The sequence below is a fragment of the Coregonus lavaretus genome, assembly GCF_964263955.1.
Source record: "Coregonus lavaretus genome assembly, chromosome: 7".
In the NCBI taxonomy this organism is placed as follows: domain Eukaryota; kingdom Metazoa; phylum Chordata; class Actinopteri; order Salmoniformes; family Salmonidae; genus Coregonus; species Coregonus lavaretus.
Window position 1 is genome coordinate 20349236 of NC_139994.1, and position 20922 is coordinate 20370157.

At 44.1% G+C, this 20922-nt stretch overlaps 1 protein-coding gene across 2 annotated transcripts; it reads left to right on the top strand.

Moving 5' to 3' along the window:
- Nucleotides 1–4019: 4019 nt before the first annotated feature.
- On the top strand, nucleotides 4020–19306 carry LOC311132783 (CMP-N-acetylneuraminate-beta-galactosamide-alpha-2,3-sialyltransferase 1-like). Of its 2 annotated transcripts, none has more exons than XM_084166106.1 (7): nucleotides 4020–4409; nucleotides 7584–8129; nucleotides 10033–10229; nucleotides 16034–16213; nucleotides 16860–16905; nucleotides 17115–17234; nucleotides 18243–19306. In XM_084166106.1, the coding sequence occupies exons 2-7, from the start codon at nucleotides 7779–7781 to the stop codon at nucleotides 18414–18416; spliced, it is 1068 nt and encodes a 355-aa protein (XP_084022232.1). In that variant the 5' UTR covers nucleotides 4020–4409; nucleotides 7584–7778; the 3' UTR covers nucleotides 18417–19306. The 2 variants fall into 2 exon arrangements, with proteins under 2 accessions (XP_084022232.1, XP_084022231.1); XM_084166105.1 differs by having other exon boundaries at nucleotides 4157–4409; nucleotides 10036–10229.
- The last annotated feature ends 1616 nt before the right edge of the window (nucleotides 19307–20922 follow it).

Consider the following 20922-nt stretch of genomic DNA (forward strand, 5'->3'; position numbering starts at 1 on the left):
TCTGCTAAAATGATTATTGATTAGATGTATTATTCCATTACACTGCTGTCCATTGATAATTGATTACCATTACCATTAATGTTTATCTATTTATCCTGCTGCTGGTCACTATTTATCCTGTTTACATCTATATATTACCATTAGTATATTACCATAAGTAATTATATATTCTTGCTACCAGACACTTTTCAGCCATGTTTACATGTACACTGAGTGTACAAAACATTAGCAACACCTTCCTAATACTGAGTTGCACCCCCTTTTGCCCTCAGGACAGCCTCAGTTCCTTGGGGTATGGACTCTACAAGGTGTCGAAAGCGTTCCACAGGGATGCTGGCCCATGTTGACTCCAATGCTTCCCACAGTTGTATCAAGTTGGCTGTATGTCCTTTGAGTTGTGGACCATTCTTGATACACACGGCAAACTGTTGAGTGTGAAAAACTCAGCAGCGTTGCAGTTCTTGACACACTCAAACCGGTACGCCTGGCACCTACTACCATACCCCGTTCAAAGGCACTTAAATATTTTGTCTTGCCCATTCACCCTCTGAATGGCACACATACACAATCCATGTGTTAAGGCTTAAAAATCCTTCTTTAACCTGTCTCCTCCCCTTCATCTACACTGATTGAAGTGGATTTAACAAGTGACATCAATAAGGGATCATAGCTTTCACCTGGTCAGTCTATGTCATGGAAAGAGCAGGTGTTCCTAATGTTTTGTACACTCAGTGTAGATCCTACTACCAGTCATGTTGTGTATAAAACCACTTCAACCACTCCAGTATCCCTGCACATTGAATAAGGTACTGACCTGTATGTAATTGCATTCTCATGTATCTTTAACTCTCATCTTGTGTTTATTTTATTTTATTATCTATATTATTATCACTGCATTGTTGGGAAAGAGCTCTCAACGTAATAATGTATCTCTATTGTTTTACACCTGTTGTATCCTGTGCACGTGGCGAATAAACTTTGAAACTTGAAACTATGTCCTGGTGCTCCCAAATGTGTCCGTCTTCCACCTCTCTGTCCTGCTTTCTGTTGGTAGGTTTGTTAGAAAGATGCTAAATGTCATGCCTCAGAGGTGTGGTGTTAATTAGGAGTTCTCTCTCAGCTCCCAGCTCTTCATATGGTCACCACTTGAATTGGCAGTCAAAGCTGAGCACCACCTGTCCTACCCTTTAAAACCCATGGTTCAGCCAGATCTTACCCTGTTTAAACCAGGAGTGGCGTGAAGCTGATGGAATAACCACTGCTGTCAGTGAGATTAGTGTAATCCTATTGGTTACACACATCATCAAACACATAGTCTGTGAGCTCCTATTGGTTACACACATCATCAAACACCTAGTCTGTCGGCACTCATATGTACATTTTGTTTTGTGAGACTAGTTCAACTCACGTGGCTGTTACATGTTATGTGGTGGTGACACGCATCAGAAGAATGTCTGTATTGCATTAGTCTCTAAGCAACAATAATGACATTAATCTGATAGGAATATTAGGTGTTTTCTATGCAGCAGGTTACAAGTATAACCTGTCTGTTTGTGTTTGGAAGATCTGCCATTGTTTGGTTTTGTCTGGAACAAAACAGAGCGAATGGATTTGGTATAATGACATCGGAGTGTAGTCGTCTTTGTTCTCTATGACAATGAACTTTTGTCTTTTCACCCCAAAAACTCAATAGGGAGCTTTGTGTCTGGGTCTGAATCCAGTGGCATCCCAAATTATAAGCCCCTAAAGGTCTTGGTCAAGTAGTGCACACTATAAAAGGAATAGGGTACCATTTAGGACAGAACCCTAATGATTTCTCATCTCTTTTGCCTCTGGCATTTGTTTGTTCCTCTTACTGTATAAATTTAGTGATCCAATTGACATTTTAGTCATTTAGCAGACGCTCTTATCCAGAGCGACTTACAATTAGTGAGTGCATACATTTTCCATACTGGTCCCCCATGGGTAAATCATACCTGGCTAACTGAAGCTTTGTTTTGAAAAAGTAGAGATAGTCAAGTAGGTTAGTTTAACTGTCGCCTAGTTGTAGTTTTACACTAGAACCAGATTATGATTGATAATACATATTTGGCAGAGCCCCATTTCTAAATATCGAATGACTATTGGGGGATAAAGGATTTCAGAAGTCAGACTAAGGAAGCTGAAGGTGGAATTCCTATGGGTGGAATAGCAGGAACCTCCTGAAAGAATTAGTCCATTGCTGTTGTGGAGGGCCTTTGTGTTGTTGTAGATTGGCCCTATGAAGCTAGGCTACAGCGGTGTTGGGCCCCATGGTTTGGCCCCTGGGCTGTACTACCATGTGTTTTCTCCATCTCAGACTACATACACAGAACACACAGAGAACAAACATTCCTACCCATTAGGAGGCCTGTGTCCCAAATGGCACCCTATTCCCTATATAGTATACTACTTTGATTAGAGCCCTAACAAAAGTAGTGCACTATATAGGAAATAAAGGAAGCAACCTAGGAGAGCAGAGGGTTCACTACTAGGAGAAGAAAATGCTAGCTAAACACAACTTGCTTTTTTACTGCTTTGCCATAGAGGGGAGGTTGCTGTTTTCATGACTTACCTTAGAACATTCACAAGATGTATTTTGCAACATTACAAACCAATTAGATGGACAACAAACGCTGAAACAACAGTCTTTGGTATGACTCGGCCAAGGATCGAACTCCCAATCTTCCAATCTCAGAGTGGATGCTCTAACCATAAGGCCACAGAGTTGGTGGATGGTATGTTATATATCCAATATAATATGGATACTTTTTTTTTTTTAGGAAGGTATAGACCCATATGAAATGTAAAGTATAAATAACTATGTCAGCAACAGCATAACATACACTAAAAAACCCAACAACAAAAGAAAACAAAACACAATTGGTCTTCAAAATGAACAAGAACACTGTAGTAAGTCAGGCTAAAACAAAACACTCAAAGGTAAATCAAATTAAAAAACATAACGAATACAGGCAGTTTACTGCGGAGTAGAGGGGAATTGCAGTGTCTCTGCGTAATTGAAGAAAGGCTGCCACATTTGGTCGAATTTCCTATATAGTGCACTACTTTTAACCAGAGCCTTATGGGGAATAGGGGGCTATTGGGACACACTGTTATTATCAGTTACTCATCATGTACAGTCTCATGGTTTCACGCCCTGATTAAGACACATCCTTTTAGTTTAAATCAGGGGACAAACTATATGACATCATACTAAAGTCATGGAATACTAGCGTGCTAAACTCCCACAAACATTACACTACATACCTTTGGTTTTGCAACTCTCTCGGAACAATTGAATTTGATATTTTTGGCACTTACTTTGTTCAGACCCCTATCTTGCACAAGGTGTTACCTAAATACCTGTCACTAAGCAATTCATGTTGCTGCACTTCTCCTTTGTATGGTAGCCTATACACCGTGAACAGTAAACCTGACTTTAAAAATAAATAAAAAACACCTCACCGCACAACGCCACACCCCCATGTGACATACTTTTTGTGTGTATGTACTGACTTGCATGTGTAACTGATACACTACATGTTAATGTTTTTAAATGTATGTAAATTGTAATGTATTTTTCGTTATGTGAGACTAGATGTAAGATGTCGCCATTGGCGTCGGTTAATGGGAATCCTAACAAAATATATCACAACCATTATCCGACATGATGTTTGTTTTGACTACTATGTGGGTGTAATTACGATACCAATCATTATCAAGGCGTTATACCTGTGTTTCCAACCCTGGTCCTGGAGTACCCCTAACTGTACATTTTACATTTACGTCATTTAGCAGACGCTCTTATCCAGAGCGATTTACAGGAGCAATTAGGGTTAGCTAAGTGCCTTGCTCAAGGGCAGATCGACAGATTTTTCACCTAGTCGGCTCGGAGATTAGAACCAGCGACTTGTCGGTTACTGGCACAACGCTCTTAACCACTAAGCTACCTGTCGCCCCGTACACAGTTTCGTGGTAGCCCTTGACAAACACACCTCATTCAACTCATTGAGGGCTTGATGATTAGTTGACAAGTTGAAAAATGTGTACGGTTGGAGGTATTCGAGAACCAGGAAACACTGTATTACGCAATGCTCTTGAGTAATTTCTAAACAATGGCCAATGCAAAGTAAGCAGGCGTTTGCATGTTATTTTCCAAAGACTGAAAACGGTGCTCAAATATTACGGGATAGAGTTAGCCATCACATGAACGTCACTGTAAAAACGTAATAGGCGTAGCGGCCTGAGTAGATGTCATTCTTAAAAGCTGTAATTCGGCACTTTCACATCCGTTACTCGTTCATGCAGTTCCTCTGAACACCTACTGTGCTGTTGGACTCAAACAAGCTGCATTTCAACGGGCGTTTAAAAAACAGCACCTGAACCAGGTCAGTAATTTGATTATCTGTCTGAACTGTATTAGCCCTGGTGTGATCGGAGAGTGAGTGAGTCTGAGAAACACACTTTTTTCAGATTGAGAGATCCGGGACCGTATGCAGTGGTAAATTTTTTTAAATAAAATAAAGGTTGGCAACCACTGATCCCTGTTAGCGGTGACTAGAGTAACGCTCCCTGTATTTCAAGGATTTTTCAAACGACCTCCACTACAGCACTGGCCGTATGTATAAAGCGTCTCAGAGTATCTTCACTGTTGGGTTGAAAGGCCTGACAATCACATTCTGATAGGTCATTTACACAGAAGAATACATAGAAGACAAACATTAAGAAAATAATAATAATCAAGAACGGGTGGCACTAAAGACAACAGTGGATTATAGACAGGGTTGGGAAGGTTACTTTCTAAATGTAATCCGTTAGTTACTAGTTACCTGTCCAAAATTAATCAGTAACACTTTTGGATTGCCCAAACTCATTCACATAATCTGAATACATTGTTACTTTTAGGTTACTCTCCCCTTAAAAGGGATTAGAAAAATACAAAAATGAATTACTAATTGAACCACATCTATTGCAAGATAAATCAATGTAAGAGTTTACGTAGCTGGCCTTAAATGGATGTTGCATTTTACTTTATGGGTTATAACCCATTGCTTTCTACTTCAATACATATAATAAAACGAGTGGGCTATATATTTACAGAAAAAACTGTCAGATTTCCAATTAATTAAATACCCCTTGATCTTCAAAAATAGGACTTGAAAATATAGTCATTGTTAATACCTTAACCCCAAAAATACTCTGTTTTTGTCATGGAGGAATGATTGGGCTCATTGCTTCAACACATGGTTGAAAAATAACTACTGCTGTCATGGAATGGCATTCTTTGAGCACTACCGAAAAATGCTATTTGCATGAGGTGAAAAATGAGTCAAGTAGGAGTGTTAGTTCACAACATTTACGAAAGGCAATATTTATTTATTTTTATTTACCTGGGAGGAACTCCCTCAACTTTTGGTTAACTGTGTTGCAACTGTCACCTATTGATGAAAGAAATAATTGTTTTTTTTATATTTGAAGTTGACAAACGCTGGCTCATTCACAATATGCTGCGTATGTGTAGAGCGCTCATGTGGCACAGGGTGGTTCTACCTGTGAATTAAACTAACCCGTGATATTATGTTCTGTGGTTTAAATCGGGTTAAAGTGACAAATAAACTGTGTGCATTGAAGGTTAACGTCAGTCTGATGAAAATAACATTTATTTTTGCCCGGTGGGAAAAGACTGACTACCACTCTCTAAAATGAGACGTGTTCTCTACTCCTCTCCCAAAGATTAATCGGAAACATCCATGTTATCCTATGTCCAAGGCTGAGTGCGTTTCCATTATAGTCCGCTACTTTTGACCAGGGCCCATAGTAGTGCACCGTAAGGAATTGGGAGCTATTTGGGATTCATGCCTAGATAACTTGTTTGGGAGTCCACCATCTTGTTTGATCTAAAAGCTTTAACTTTGGGAAATGCTTACTATTCCTAAAAAAGGGATTCAAGAACTCATCTCTGCAGAAGTTTGAGAGCTGAAATTGCTCACAGGAAGCAGGAGAGAAAAAACAATCCCTCCGAACACAACCCAGAGCACTTTTCTGTTGCACCATCATGTAAAGTTAATGACTTGTATAAACCCCCAGATTAGAGAGGAAAACCTATAACTCCTCAGCCCTCACAAGCTTTCCATCCCTCTCTCTCCTGCTCCTGCTCACTCTCTTATTTCTTTTTTTTTCTCTCTTGCTCCCTCCCCCTGTTTTAGCATACAGCCTGTCATCTACAGTACCTGGCCTTATGTCTCCCAGGGCTCCCTGAGTTTAATAAACCACCTCACATTAGTGTCCATACACACCTAACACACACGCTCTCACATACACACACCACACACTCTTTCTCTCTCACTCAAACACACACACCTGTCAAGTTGCCTTCCCAAAATGACAACCTACCACATGTTCAAAATAAACATCTAATGGAAGTTCAAATGAGAAGTCACACATTTTAGATGTTGGATTATACCCATATGTCCTACAAAGACTTATGACTCAGAGTAGCAGTAGCACGATAGGCCTACTGTTTACACCTTACAGGTGATGTGGATATGTGCTGAGGCCGGCAGTTCAGATGTGATTATGAGAGGGTGATGTTTTTCTCAGATTAACCCGTTGTCACGATCGTTATGAGAAGCGGACCAAGGCGCAGCGTGATAGGCGTACATACTTTTATTAAGTGTACACAACACGAACAAAAACAACAAAACGATACGTGAAGTCCTAGGTAATACAACAAACCATACGGAACAAGATCCCACAATAAACTAGCGAACACAGGCTGCCTAAGTATGGTCCCCAATCAGAGACAACGAGCCACAGCTGTCTCTGATTGGGAACCACCCTGGCCAACATAGAAATAAACAATCTAGAACAAAACCCATAGAAAACTAAACATAACAAGTCCACACCCCTCAACATTTAAGAGTCCCCAGAGCCAGGGCGTGACACCGCAGAATGATCACGATCCCTCCCACACAGCCGCAGACATTCCTCCATTTGCCCACCATCGTCTTCTTCATCTCTCACAGACACCCTTCACCACCCCTGCTCCTCCGTCTCCCTGAAGGGCAGACCCAGGGTTTCCTTGTAGATTCCTCTTTTTTTTTTTAAACACCCTCAGCCTCTGTTCTCTGTGTCCCTTTGTATTGGAGATCTGCACTAAATTGATATGCCACAGATTAATGAGCAAAAATGTGAAGTTAGTATGTTTTTGTGCTAACCCCTTATTTGATCACCTTGGCCTATAATTTGACGAGAGATTTCTGTGTGGAATGTGGCCATAGACTTGCCTTGGCTGAATGTGAACAATACTGTGAAATGTTCTGTGTTTCTGTGCATTTAACAGTAAACCCAGCCTTGCTGCTGGATAGTGGAGCTCTGATGTCCTTTTATGTGGAAGTAGATCCCAGGAGGTCTTCCGGCTTCTCTGTTTTCAGTATAAAGCTAGAGTTGGTTCTGGGAATACATAAAGTTGAAGGGATTTTTTTTTTTTTTTATCACATATGATCGTTAATTTACCCAGCAGTGTGTATTTGTTTTAAATGTCTTGTTTGTTTGCTGTCTAGGTGGATGATTGACTGGACAGACAGTGAATGCTAGACACACCAGTCACTGACGTCACACTGTCAACAGCAGAAGAACAGATGGATGTAGTTACCTGGACGTCGTTAAATTGACAGGAACATCCTGGATTGTGTACCACAGTGGAATTAGCAGACAAGTAATGGACATACACAAGGATTCCTCATCTATGGATTTCAATGGAGGGGTTTTTGTTTTTCCCTTCCCAGAAAACTGAATTTTTAGTCTACCACTACACCATGTCTCTATCGATGCAGAGGAAGTTCAGGGCATTTACTGTGTTAGGATGCATTGTAATTTTCACCACGTTCCTCTTCAGTTACTCATTGAGAGATCCCTCCCTGTACTTCTTCAAATATGCCATCCACAAGTCGGACAGCTTCTTCTCTAGTGGCCAGTGTGGCTGTCGACAGTGTATGACAGAGCTGGAGGATGACCCCTGGTTCATAGAGCGGTTCAACCGGTCGGTTCCCCCTCTGATGTCTAGGAAGAACAGCCTGCTGACTGACGACACATACCACTGGTGGCAGGTGAGATGTTACCATTGCAAGGGTTGGGCTTGTGCTAGGGTTAGGGTTGAACTGGGATGTGGACTTGAAGCTAGGGTTAGGGTTGTTCTTGGGTTAGGGTTGAACCGGGATGTGGACATGAAGATAGTGTTAGGGTTGAGGTTAGGGTTGAACCGGGATGTGGAAATGAAGCTAGGGTTGAGGTTAGGGTTGTACTGGGATGTGGACATGAAGCAAGGGTTACAGTTTGGATTAGTCCACTCTCTGATGACCTGGGGGGACAGTCTGCTGACTGATGACACGTACAGGTGATGGCAGGTGAGATGTTCTGAGACTTACAGGTGAATAATCACAGAGGTGAGTTTGGTTCCGTCACATCAGGCAAACCATCCTAATGATAATCAGGACAAGGAAGAAAACGATGTGTCCGTGACGAGGTTATTAATGGTACTGTACATACCAACATCCATAAACATTGTTTTCTTAACAATACCATCTTCTAGTCAGCTATGCTTTATTAAGAGGTGGCTAAGATTGCACCAGAAAGAACTAAGTGACTACTGAATGAATACCTTTCAACACTGCTAGAAAAGTCTAGATCCAATAAACGGGGGAAAAAGCTTCCATTCCCTGTTGCTCAGTATTTCAGAGACATTCTATTTTTTAACCTAATCTGTCGCCATATTGACAATTATAGTTTATTTGAAATTAATTTGTTTAGGCATTAATCATGTAAACATTATTTTGTTTATTGTGGCATTGCCCCAGTGAGATTCAAACCTATGATCTTCTGCTGTCTATCCATGGAATGAATCCACTGCTCCACCAAAGCTGATAAGTTTAGTCTATTCAAACAGACTCTATTTCAAAGGAAACAAGCACTCATTAAGATCCGATTAGTGGGCACAGCCAACACACCTGAACACACTTAAAGGGATACCTCAGGATTTTGTCTACTTCCCCAGAGTCAGATGAACTAGTGGATACCATTTTTATGTGTCTGTGTCCAGTAGGGCGACAGGTAGCCTAGCGGTTAAGAGCGCTGGGCCATTAACCGATAGGTCGCTGGCTCAAATCTCAGAGCCAACTAGGTAAAAAATCTGTTGATGTGCCCTTGAGCAAGGCACTTAACCCTAATAGCTCCTGTAAGTTGATCTGGATAAGAGCATCTACTAAAATACGTTTTGAGAGCCAATACTAACTAGTGTTAGCGCAATGACTGGAAGTCTATGGGTATCTGCTAGCAGAATTCCAGTCATTGCGCTAACACATGTTAGCAATTGTGCTAGTTAGCAACTTCCTTCAAAATGCACGCATATGTAAAAATGCTATCCATGAGTTCATCTGACTCTGGAGAAGCAGATAAAGGGCCTCATTGCCAAAATCTCAAAGTATCCCTTAAACAGGATTGTTTTTATGATGCTGAGAACAGAATATGTTTTTAAATAACATTCTTAGAACATTACTAATGTTTTATTGTGGTTTTTATGGAGTTTTATTGAACATTACATTAAATAGAACATTTTTACATTTTAGTCATTTAGCAGACGCTCTTATCCAGAGCGACTTACAGTTAGTGAGTGCATACATTTGTTTAAACAATTTTTTTTTTCATACGATGAGGAACCCTACAGAAAACATTATGCTGAAATACTGGAATTCCCACAGAAGAACGCTGTTAATGTTTTCTGATCGTTCTGAGAACGAGTTTAAATAGAACCATGAGGAAACGTTATGGGAAGGTTGTATGCAAAATAACCATAGGACAACCATGCTCTCACCAAGCACTAAGAAACATATGGTTCTCAGAATGTTGTGCTAACTGGGCTGTCTCTGCTGTGTGTCTACCTCTTCTGTCTCTGCTCTGTGTGAGTGAGTGGTTGAAGACAGAGATAAAGGATTGACTGTTTCCTTCTCTCTCCAGCAGTTGCAGATAGAGGAGGACCCAGCCAACTTCAGTGAGGTGGTGGAGAAGTTGTTCCAGGTCATCCCTGATGATGACGACCTCTACATGGACGCGGGGCCTGAGCGCTGTAGGACCTGTGCTGTGGTGGGGAACTCTGGGAACCTGAAGGGCTCCCGCTACGGACCCCTCATCGACTCCAGTGATGTCATCATCAGGTGACTGAGCAAGCTTGTTTTTTGTTTTGAGTCACACCTCAGAGTATTATATTAGGAATGGAACTGCAAAGCCAGATAAGGTTTTGTTCTGTATAGCATTCATTCCTGACCAAGATCTAAGCTTTGATGTTATTTGCAAATGCAACCATTGTAATCCAGTTTCTTGATTCCCACCCCCACCTTTTGATAAGATTACACCTGAGCCAGTATACAAAGCGTTTTATAGCCTACAATTATCATAACAATACATCATGAAAGTGCAAGTTTGTTCAATCAAGGTGTTTGTATAGGCTATGAATATCATCTCACTTGTTGAATTATATTGTGATCTGATCGTGGTATGAGGTACATGTAGGTGTCGATGCCCCATTTGGTTTGATGTTGTCACGATCGTTAGAGTGAGTGGACCAAGGCGCAGCGTGATGAGCAAACATACTTATATTTATTAAATGAAAACACGATAAACAACAAACGATAACGAAACGTGAAGTCCTTGGCTACAACATAAACCATACGGAACAAGATCCCACAACTACTGTGGGAAAACAGCCTGTTTAAATGTGGTTCCCAATCAGAGACAACCAGCAACAGCTGACCCTCGTTGCCTCTGATTGGGAACCACTCTGGCCAACATAGAAACAGAACAACTAGAATATAAACATAGAACAAAAACACATAGAATATACACACCCTGGCTCAACCTATAGAGTCCCCAGAGCCAGGGTGTGACAGTACCCCCCCTAAAGGCGCGGACTGCGACCGCGCCTAAACATAAACAAACCAGGGGAGGGCTGGGTGGGCATTCCTCCTCGGAGGCGGTTCCGGTTGACCACCACCTTCCAATAATCCCCCCGTAGCGCCCCTGGTCCGGTCTGGCCCCGCTGGCTGGAGCTGGACTGGACATCGTAGGAGCGGATTGCTTCAGCTCCGGTGTGGAGCAGCTGACCGGTACCTGACCAGGCACCGGTGACCCAGGCACGGGTTGTGCCGGACGACTGACGACGCACACCCCTGGCTTGGTGCGTGGAGCAGAAACGGGCCGGACCGGGCTGACGATGCGCACCCCTGGCTTGGTGCGTGGAGCAGCAACGGGCTGGACCGGGCTGACGATGCGCACCCCTGGCTTGGTGCGTGGAGCAGGAACGGGCCGGACCGGGCTGACGATGCGCACCCCTGGCTTGGTGCGTGGAGCAGGAACGGGCCGGACCGGGCTGACGATGCGCACCCCTGGCTTGGTGCGTGGAGCAGGAACGGGCCGGACCGGGCTGACGACTCGCACCCCTGGCTTGGTGCGTGGAGCAGGAATAGTCCGGGCCGGGCTGGCGACGCGCACCGTAGGCTTGGTGCGAGTGGCAGGAACAGGCCGGGCCGGGCTGGCGACGCGCACCGTAGGCTTGGTGCGAGTGGCAGGAACAGGCCGGGCCGGGCTGGCGACGCGCACCGTAGGCTTGGTGCGAGTGGCAGGAACAGGCCGGGCCGGGCTGGCGACGCGCACCGTAGGCTTGGTGCGAGTGGCAGGAACAGGCCGGGCCGGGCTGGCGACGCGCACCGTAGGCTTGGTGTGAGTGGCAGGAACAGGCCGGGCCGGCGCCGCGCACCATTAGCTTGGTGCGGGGAGCAGGAGCAGGCCGGGCCGGGCTGGCGACGCGCACCGTAGGCTTGGTGCGAGGAGCAGGAACAGGCCGGGCCGGGCTGGCGACGCGCACCGTAGTCTTGGTGCGAGTGGCAGGAACAGGCCGGGCCGGGCTGGCGACGCGCACCGTAGGCTTGGTGCGAGTGGCAGGAACAGGCTGGGCCGGCGACGCGCACCGTAGGCTTGGTGCGAGTGGCAGGAACAGGCCGGGCCGGGCTGGCGCCGCGCACCATTAGCTTGGTGCGGGGAGCAGGAACAGGCCGGGCTGGCGACGCGCACCGTAGGCTTGGTGCGAGGAGCAGGAACAGGCCGGGCCGGGCTGGCGACGCGCACCATTACCTTGGTGCGGGGAGCAGGAACAGACCGGACCGTACTGGGGACACACACCACTGGCCCTACGCAGGGATCTGGAACGGGCCAGACCGGACTGGTAACACACCCCAGTACCTCTCGCCGTGCCTCTACATCTTCCTTCCCCTCTTTGACCAGTGGCCCCCGTAACCTGGCGGCCTCCTCTGCCAACCTCCCAATTCGCCCTGTGGCAGCCTCCTGCTGCCCAGTCGCCCATGCCGTGTGCCCCCCCCTAAAATTTTTTTGGGGTTGCCTCTCGTCCGTCCGACGACGACACTGTTGACGCCGTTGCTCCTCTCTCGCCAGGGCCTTAATCTTAGCCCATGGCCCTTTTCCCCCGAGCATGTCCTCCCAGGACCACACTTTGCCCACCTGGGCCATCGCCAACCTCTCCAGCTCCTTTCCCGGCGCTTCCTCCCATGTCCAGGCTGCCTGCTCCTGGACACGCTGCTTGGTCCTGGTATGGTGGGATCTTCTGTGACGATCGTTAGAGTGAGTGGACCAAGGCGCAGCGTGATGAGCAAACATACTTATATTTATTAAATGAAAACACGATAAACAACAAACGATAACGAAACGCGAAGTCCTTGGCTACAACATAAACCATACGGAACAAGATCCCACAACTACTGTGGGAAAACAGCCTGTTTAAATGTGGTTCCCAATCAGAGACAACCAGCAACAGCTGATACTCGTTGCCTCTGATTGGGAACCACTCTGGCCAACATAGAAACAGAACAACTAGAATATAAACATAGAACACAAACACATAGAATATACACACCCTTGCTCAACCTATAGAGTCCCCAGAGCCAGGGTGTGACAGATGTCATCAATATCACCCTAGCATAGACAGTTCCTCCCATCGTGTCACACCTGTCAGCTGCCCTACCTGTTGTTCCCATGTCAGTTTGTCTCATATAATTTGATAGTCAAAGCCCAAAAGCTGTTTTAGCATGATGTGCAGCGCCGTTGAGGGCTATTGCTATTTTGTAGTAGTCAACTGGGACTTGATATGGTTTAAGGAAGGATCACAGAATTCCAGCCAGGTCAGCAGAAGGGGTCAGCTAATGAAATATACTCCTGAGAAAACGTTCCTTTAAAACCGTTTACTGCAGTGGGCTAAATTAGGTCCACACAGTGATTCTTGGTAGTCTTAAATAAATCTATTTTGAAACAAAAGTGTATATACCTCACACACATGGTTATGAGCTTATAAAAAAGACACCTGTACCATGTCAGATATAGTTGAAATGTTGAGTTTGCATCCCAATATTACACTTTATATACATCACAGAAGACTGAAATGTAACAAAACTGTTTGACATAGAAACACTGGATTTGTGTTGGTTTACAAGAAATCTTTATTAATTGTGAAAATATTAACATTCCACCCATGAGGCCAAAGAGTGCGCTTTTGGTCATTGACTACAGGAAAGGGCTACCTGCAGGTAGCAGTTAATCACCCTTGGTTTTATACGTTGATACTATACACACTCCAGCACATAGGTGTGGTGGAGACCTGGCCGTGTGGTGCCAGGATAACAACCTCTCCCTCAACGTGACCAAGACAAAGGAGATGATTGTGGACTACAGGAAAAAAAAGAGGACTGAGCATGCCCCCATTCTCATTGACGGGGCTGTAGTGGAACAGGTTGAGAGCTTCAAGTTCCTTGGTGTCCACATCACCAACAAACTATCATGGTCCAAACACACCAAGACAGTCGTGAAGAGGGCACGACAAAGCCTATTCCCCCTCAGGAGACTGAAAAGATTTGGCATGGGTCCTCAGATCCTAAAAAAATTCTACAGCTGCACCATCGAGAGCATCCTGACTGGTTGCATCACCGCCTGGTATGGCAACTGTTTGGCCTCCGACCGCAAGGCACTACAGAGGGTAGTGCGTACGGCCCAGTACATCACTGGGGCCAAGCTTCCTGCCATCCAGGACCTCTATACCAGGCGGTGTCAGAGGAAGGCCCTCAAAATTGTCAAAGATTCCAGCCACCCTAGTCATAGACTGTTCTCTCTGCTACCGCACGGCAAGCGGTACCGGAGTGCCAAGTCTAGGTCCAAAAGACTTCTCAACAGCTTCTACCCCCAAGCCATAAGACTCCTGAACAGCTAATCATGGCTACCCGGACTATTTGCACTGCCCCCCCACCCCATCATCACGCTGCTGCTACTCTGTTAATTATTTATGCATAGTCACTTTAACTCTACCCACATGTACATATTACTTCAACTACCTCAACTAGCCGGTGCCCCCGCACATTGACTCTGCACCGGTACCCCCCTGTATATATAGCCTCCCTACTGTTATTTTATTTTACTTCTGCTCTTTTTTTCTCAACTTTTTTTGTTGTTGTTTTATTTTACTTTTTTATTAAAAATAAATGCACTGTTGGTTAAGGGCTGTAAGTAAGCATTTCACTGTAATGTCTACACCTGTTGTATTCGGCGCATGTGGCCAATAACATTTGATTTGATTTGAGGTAGGGGTATGAACCTTTTCAGTTTATTTACCAACTTCCAACCAGTCCCTCCCAAGATTTCTCTAGGATTTTATGTGATATTTGCAGGAAAAAATGCTTGGTTTTGCAGCAGCAATTCTGCAATTTTACATGGCAATATGCAACGGTTTTGTCTAACTTGTTGCGAAAATGCGCTGATGAGGAAAAAGTTTGTTTACGTGTGGCTTGATTGAACCACATGTGGTAAATGTGCAGTGGTTGGTCAAAATTGCGAGCCCTCTGTATTACGGTGATGGGTCAGTTTTATGCGATAACTGCAATGATTTGACTGTTTTATACTGAAATAGCGCAGTGATTGGTAAAATGTGCAATCCCTCGCATAATATGCAGGGAATTGTTGATTTTTGCTAAACATTTTGCGATTGCAGAATCACGGAATCCTGGAGGGACTCACAGCAAGGCTCAGATCAACTTGGCAGTGTCAACATAGCTGCTTTAGTTTATAAAAGTTTTACTTTATAAAAGTCAACTTTCCTATACCCCCATATCACACACTCAAACTCAAAACAACCTGTGTAGGCTACAATTAATTGGGTAGACAGAGGTCTCAAATATCACTTTCATTTGTATCCCCTGTAGCTTTAGAATCGCGGCAAAGTTGGTTCCTGTTTCAGTCACTTCTTTGGCCACGTTCGTGTGGGTTAACCAAAAACACCCTAATAATTGGTTGACAAATGGTGCGTCCCACAATGCAGGTGATGGCTGCATGGTGCAGTTGGTGAGAAGCCACTTAATCAAAAACTGCATGACCTTTGATCACGTGGTTTTTGTAAAGTTCATGCAGTCGACATGCAAGTCCAGCTTTAGATTTGATTTCTGCACTGTGTTTTCAGTGAGGAACCAGACCAACTATCAACGTGTAAATGAGGAGGAAAGTCCTTGGCTGAAATGGATTATACTGCTCATCCCACACTCACTTAACACACACACACACACACACACACACACACACACACACAGAGAGGGAGAGATATCCTCTCTGCAGAACTAACTACATTAATTGAACAGGAAGAATCACAGCTACAGCTTTCCCCTCAATGCACTCACTGTTACTGGGACACACATGAACTGTATGATCATGTGGAGAAGCAGGAATTCCACATAGACTACCACATGATTCCTCACCACGTTCACATTCCAAATGAAATCAATTTAATTTCGATACAAATTCAAGTTTTGTACCTCCAGGTATTACACCCTCAACAAAGCAGCTATGTTAGTATGTGAAAGTAGTATCATCCATACGTTATATTGCAGAATACATAACCGTAACCCTGCTCCTCCAGAATGAACAAGGCTCCTACCTCTGGCTTTGAGAAGGATGTTGGGAGCCGGACTACGCATCACGTCATGTACCCAGAGAGTGCCATAGATCTGGACAATACCACCAGCCTCCTGCTCATCCCCTTCAAGACTCTGGACCTGCAGTGGATCACCAGTGCCTTGACCACCGGCTCCATCGAAAAGTGAGTGACCAATAACCATGCACAACACATTCATCAAGTTCACATAAAAAAGTATGTAATTACACTTTAGCAAACCTTCAATACAAACTGTAGTTAACGCCTGTGGAATTGTTTGCAATGACTGGAAAGATGAAAGTATAAACAACGTTCTCATCACCGTGAGGTCCGGAATCATTTATCCTTTATGCGGTGTAAACATTCTTTGTAAAAGTGAACCCAGTGCCTCCTTCAGTGCTGTTTGCCATAACCACAAGTATTCACGTGTTGGCACGTACTGCTCTACACCTCTTCCAGCTCTACAATGTCGACATTCTCAAGCTCTGTGTTAGACAATTATCACACAGGCAACCGAGGACAGACTGTTTTTATTTGTATTTTATGCACTTCAGTTGACCAGAGCAGCTCTAGCAGGGCAGAAATTTGACAAACTGACTTGTTGGAAAGGTGGCATCCTATGATGGTGCCACGTTGAACGTCACTGAGCTCTTCAGTAAGGCCGTTCTACTGCCAATGCGGTTGAAAATAGCCAAATCCACTAATTTGAAGGGTTGTCCACATACTTTTGTGTGTATATGTGTGTGTGTGTGTGTGTGTGTGTGTATATATGTATGTATATAATACTTATTATGCATTTTGTTTTTTGCAGAACGTACATTCCTGTACCGTCCAGGATTAAGGCAAACAAGAACAGGGTGAGTGAACCTTTGGCTCCGTCCATAACGCCACCCTATAGTGGAGCATTACTTTTGACCAAAGCCCTATGGGTTGATCTGCTTTCGTTTACCTTACCTGGAGACAAAGTAATGCAGAAATAGAAGAACGATTGATTGGTTGGTTGATACCATTCAAATGTAATTATTTCAACTTCTCACAAGGTCAAAGCTGTTGTTATGTTTTGCAGGTGTTGGTATACAGCCCAACCTTCTTTAAATATGTCTATGACACATGGCTGGAGAGTCATGGCCGATATCCCTCCACTGGCTTCCTCAGCCTATTGTTTGCTGTGCACATCTGCGATAAGGTGAGTCCATCCACCTTCACAAGCTTCCATTTGTCTGTCTGCCAAAGTTCTATACACCATGAGCCTGACTGCAAAGCATGCGTTGAGTTTGCGCTGAGGTCTTAGAGTTTAAAGCGGTAAAAAGTGTCCCAAAAAATGTTAACTGCCGATGGAAGTGAAGTCACCGTCGGCGAAATGGCCACACGCTGGGCAGCACTGCATTAGCTACCCACCACTTAGCTCACGCAGCAACGCTGCTCTACAAACAAACACATTTTGGGCGGGAAAGAGGGGCAGAGCGCTGAGTGCAATTGCCATGTCCTAGGCAGAAGCCATTAGCCCAAACAAAGAGAAACCTGTTTCAAAGTTGATACATGTGCCTCCAGGTATACTTATGTGGGTGAGTGAACTTATTTGAATGACATTTATTTAATATTTAATACATGATTTTCAGAAAGTGTGTTCTGTTATACTTTTACATGAAACAACTTTTAATGTTAAGACTTCAGGAAATAGGTTAAATGCTATGTTTAATAAAAATGCAGCCATGGTTGCCAACAGCCTCTTTTGAATGTAGAAAAACAGGAATCTCTACAGATGGCTTTGGAGGAGGGGCAACTGCACCTGTCTTTGATCTAGACACACTGGAACACTGCCAATGCCTTATAGTTGTTACATAGAGCGTGGCCGAGTCAGTTAGAAGCGCAAAGACTTTCTAGTAACTGTGTATACTGACATCTAGAGTTAGAGCATTGCCCTTATCAATAGGCCTATGTTTTTGTACGTTTCAAGAAAAAAATATCCACAAATAGATCAATTAGATCTACAAAATCAAATGTAAGTGTCAGAACACCATAGCAACACATCAATCAGTACAACAACATTCCACCTCATCATTTCTGTGGCACATGGCATAATCTGGGTCAAAGCACATAGGTGCATCGTGCACCAAACCAGTTTGAGGAGGCACTGATGGCCAAATCCAGGGTGGATGAGTATCTCTTCATAATGGTGTATTGTATCATTTAGGTGAATGTCTACGGGTTCGGAGGGGACCAGTACGGGAACTGGCACCACTACTGGGAAAATAATGACCAGGGAGGCGCATTCCGCGAAACTGGGGTGCATGATGCGGACTATGAGTACAATGCCACCCTGCTTCTGGCTGACAAACACAAGATCAGTATTTTCAAAGGCTTATGATATTGGGAGATGTCACTGGCCTGAGACCATCAAGCCTCATGAACATAAATCCTGTCAACTCAGAGGTTACCCACTGGGGATAAACTGGTTGAATTAAAGTTGTTTCAATGTAATTTGTCAATGTATTGTGATGTGGAATGAATGTGTAAAATGTAGTGGATTTGCAAAAAGCAATCAACATAAACTGTTTCAACCGGGATTATGTGATTGTAACCAATTTTCAACATAAAGAAAAAGCTTGTATAAAATGTTACATTTGTACCCTTTGAAACAATGTCAGATCTTTAATCCAACACATCACTGAGTACCTCTCTTCATATTTTCAAGCATGGTGGTGGCTGTATCATGTTATGGGTATGCTTGTCATCAGCAAGGACTATGGAGTTTTTTTTAGGATAAAAAGAAAAGGAATAGAGCTAAGTACAGGCAAAGTCCTAGAGGAAAACCTGGTTCAGTCTGCATTCTAACAGACACTGGGAGACAAATCCACCTTTCAGCAGGACAATAACCTTAAAACACAAGGCCAAATATACACTGGATTTATGGGCATATATTGTACAATCCAGGTTTGCAAAGACCTTAGACTTACCCAGAAAGACTCACAGCTGTAATTGCTGGCAAAGTTGATTCTAACATGTATTGACTCAGGGGGTTGAATACTTATCTAATCAAAATATGTGTTTTATTTCCCATTAATTAAATTATTATTCTCACTTTGTAACACAAAAAAATTTGGAAATAGTCAAGGGGTGTGAATACTTTCTGAAGACACTGTAGGTCAGGGGTGTCAAACGTCCGGCCCGCAAACGGGTTTAATCCGGCCCGCAAGATGATTTTGTAAAGTATAAAAATGAGCTGCAATTTTTCAATAAAAGAAACTGCTCTTCCAATTGTGTCCACTGGATGGTGCAATAGCAATTGTGTTAAGCAAGCAAACTGTTTACATTTTACATTACATTTTACATTTTAGTCATTTAGCAGACGCTCTTATCCAGAGCGACTTACAGTTAGTGAATACATTTTTTTATTTTTTATACTGGCCCCCCGTGGGAATCGAACCCACAACCCTGGCGTTGCAAACGCCATGCTCTATCAACTGAGCTACATCCCTGCCGGCCATTCCCTCCCCTACCCTGGACGACGCTGGGCCAATTGTGTCCCGCCCATGAGTCTCCCGGTAGCGGCCGGCTGCGACAGAGCCTGGATACGAACCAGGATTTCTAGTGGCACAGTTAGCACTGCGATGCAGTGCCTTAGACCACTGCGCCACTCAGGAGTACACTCAGGAGTACAGTTTATACCGGGGCAGAGCAAATAGGTCAAGCAAGTGCAGCCAGTCCGGATGAGCTACTTTGTTTTGCCCGCGATATTTATTACGGCTTCTACTTTTAACATTATGTGCTTTGGCACCCTCATTGCCCCAATATGTCTCTGTCAAAAAAGAGAAAAGTGGACGCAGAGTGCAGAGTGTTCCAAGAAAAATGGTAATCCTTCTATTTATTCACGGAATTGAATGGGAAAGCGGTATGTTTGGTGTGTTCACAGCATGTTGCAGTGCTGAAAGAATATAACCTTCGTCGCCACTATGTGAGTCTTCATGCCGACAAATATGACAACTTTCAAGGACAGCGGAGAAGAGAGAAGGTGAATGAACTGGTAGTGGGTCTGAAGAAACAGCAGTCTGTGTTTACTCACAGCCGAGACATCAGTGACGCTGCAGTGAAAGCTAGCTACCTCATTGCTAATGAAATCGCAGTGGCTTCAAAACCATTTAGTGAGGGTGAATTTGTAAAAACATGCATGATGAAGGCAGCAGAGATTGTGTGCCCTGAAAAGCACCAGGTTTTTGCAAATATCAGCCTGACAAGAAACACAGTTGCAGACAGGATTTCCGATCTTTCAGTGGATTTGGACAGCCAGTTGAAGCAAAAAGTAAAGTCATTTATTGCGTTTTCGGTTGCAATTGATGAAAGCACGGACATTACAGATGTTGCACAACTGGCCATTTTCATCCGCGGAGTTGATGACACATTGACCGTCACCGAGGAGTTCGTGGAGTTGGTGCCGATGACAGATACAACGACAGCAGCTGATATTTTCACTGCACTCGTCGGCGCGCTGGACAGGGTCGGAGTGGACTGGTCCTGCGCTGTCAGCCTGGCTACAAATAGTGCGCCCTCAATTATCGGGAAAAAAGCAGCGTTGTGACAAAGTTCAGAGAGAAAGTGCAATCTGCAAATGGAGGACGTGATTTTTGGACTTTTCACTGTATTTTGCACCAGGAGGCTTTGTGTTGCAAGTCATTAAAGATGGATAATGTCATGAATAAAACAAAGCTGCGCTCAAGGCTCACGCACAAGCACTTGAATCACATCCTGAAGTTGGCTGCCACTCAGGATGTGACGCCTGATATTGATGCGCTGGTGAAAGCTAAAAGATGCCAGGTATCAGGAGTCAAATAAACTATGCAACCCCACTTAAAGTGCTGCATGAGACACCCTGATAT

Coding starts and splice junctions, on each gene's coding strand:
- LOC311132783 (XM_084166106.1), top strand. CDS start 7,779: ATGGAGGGGTTTTTGTTTTTCCCTTCCCAGAAAACTGAATTTTTAGTC. Junction 16,214..16,859: donor ACCACCGGCTCCATCGAAAA/GTGAGTGACCAA, acceptor TGTTTTTTGCAG/AACGTACATTCCTGTACCGT. Junction 17,235..18,242: donor CTGTGCACATCTGCGATAAG/GTGAGTCCATCC, acceptor TGTATCATTTAG/GTGAATGTCTACGGGTTCGG.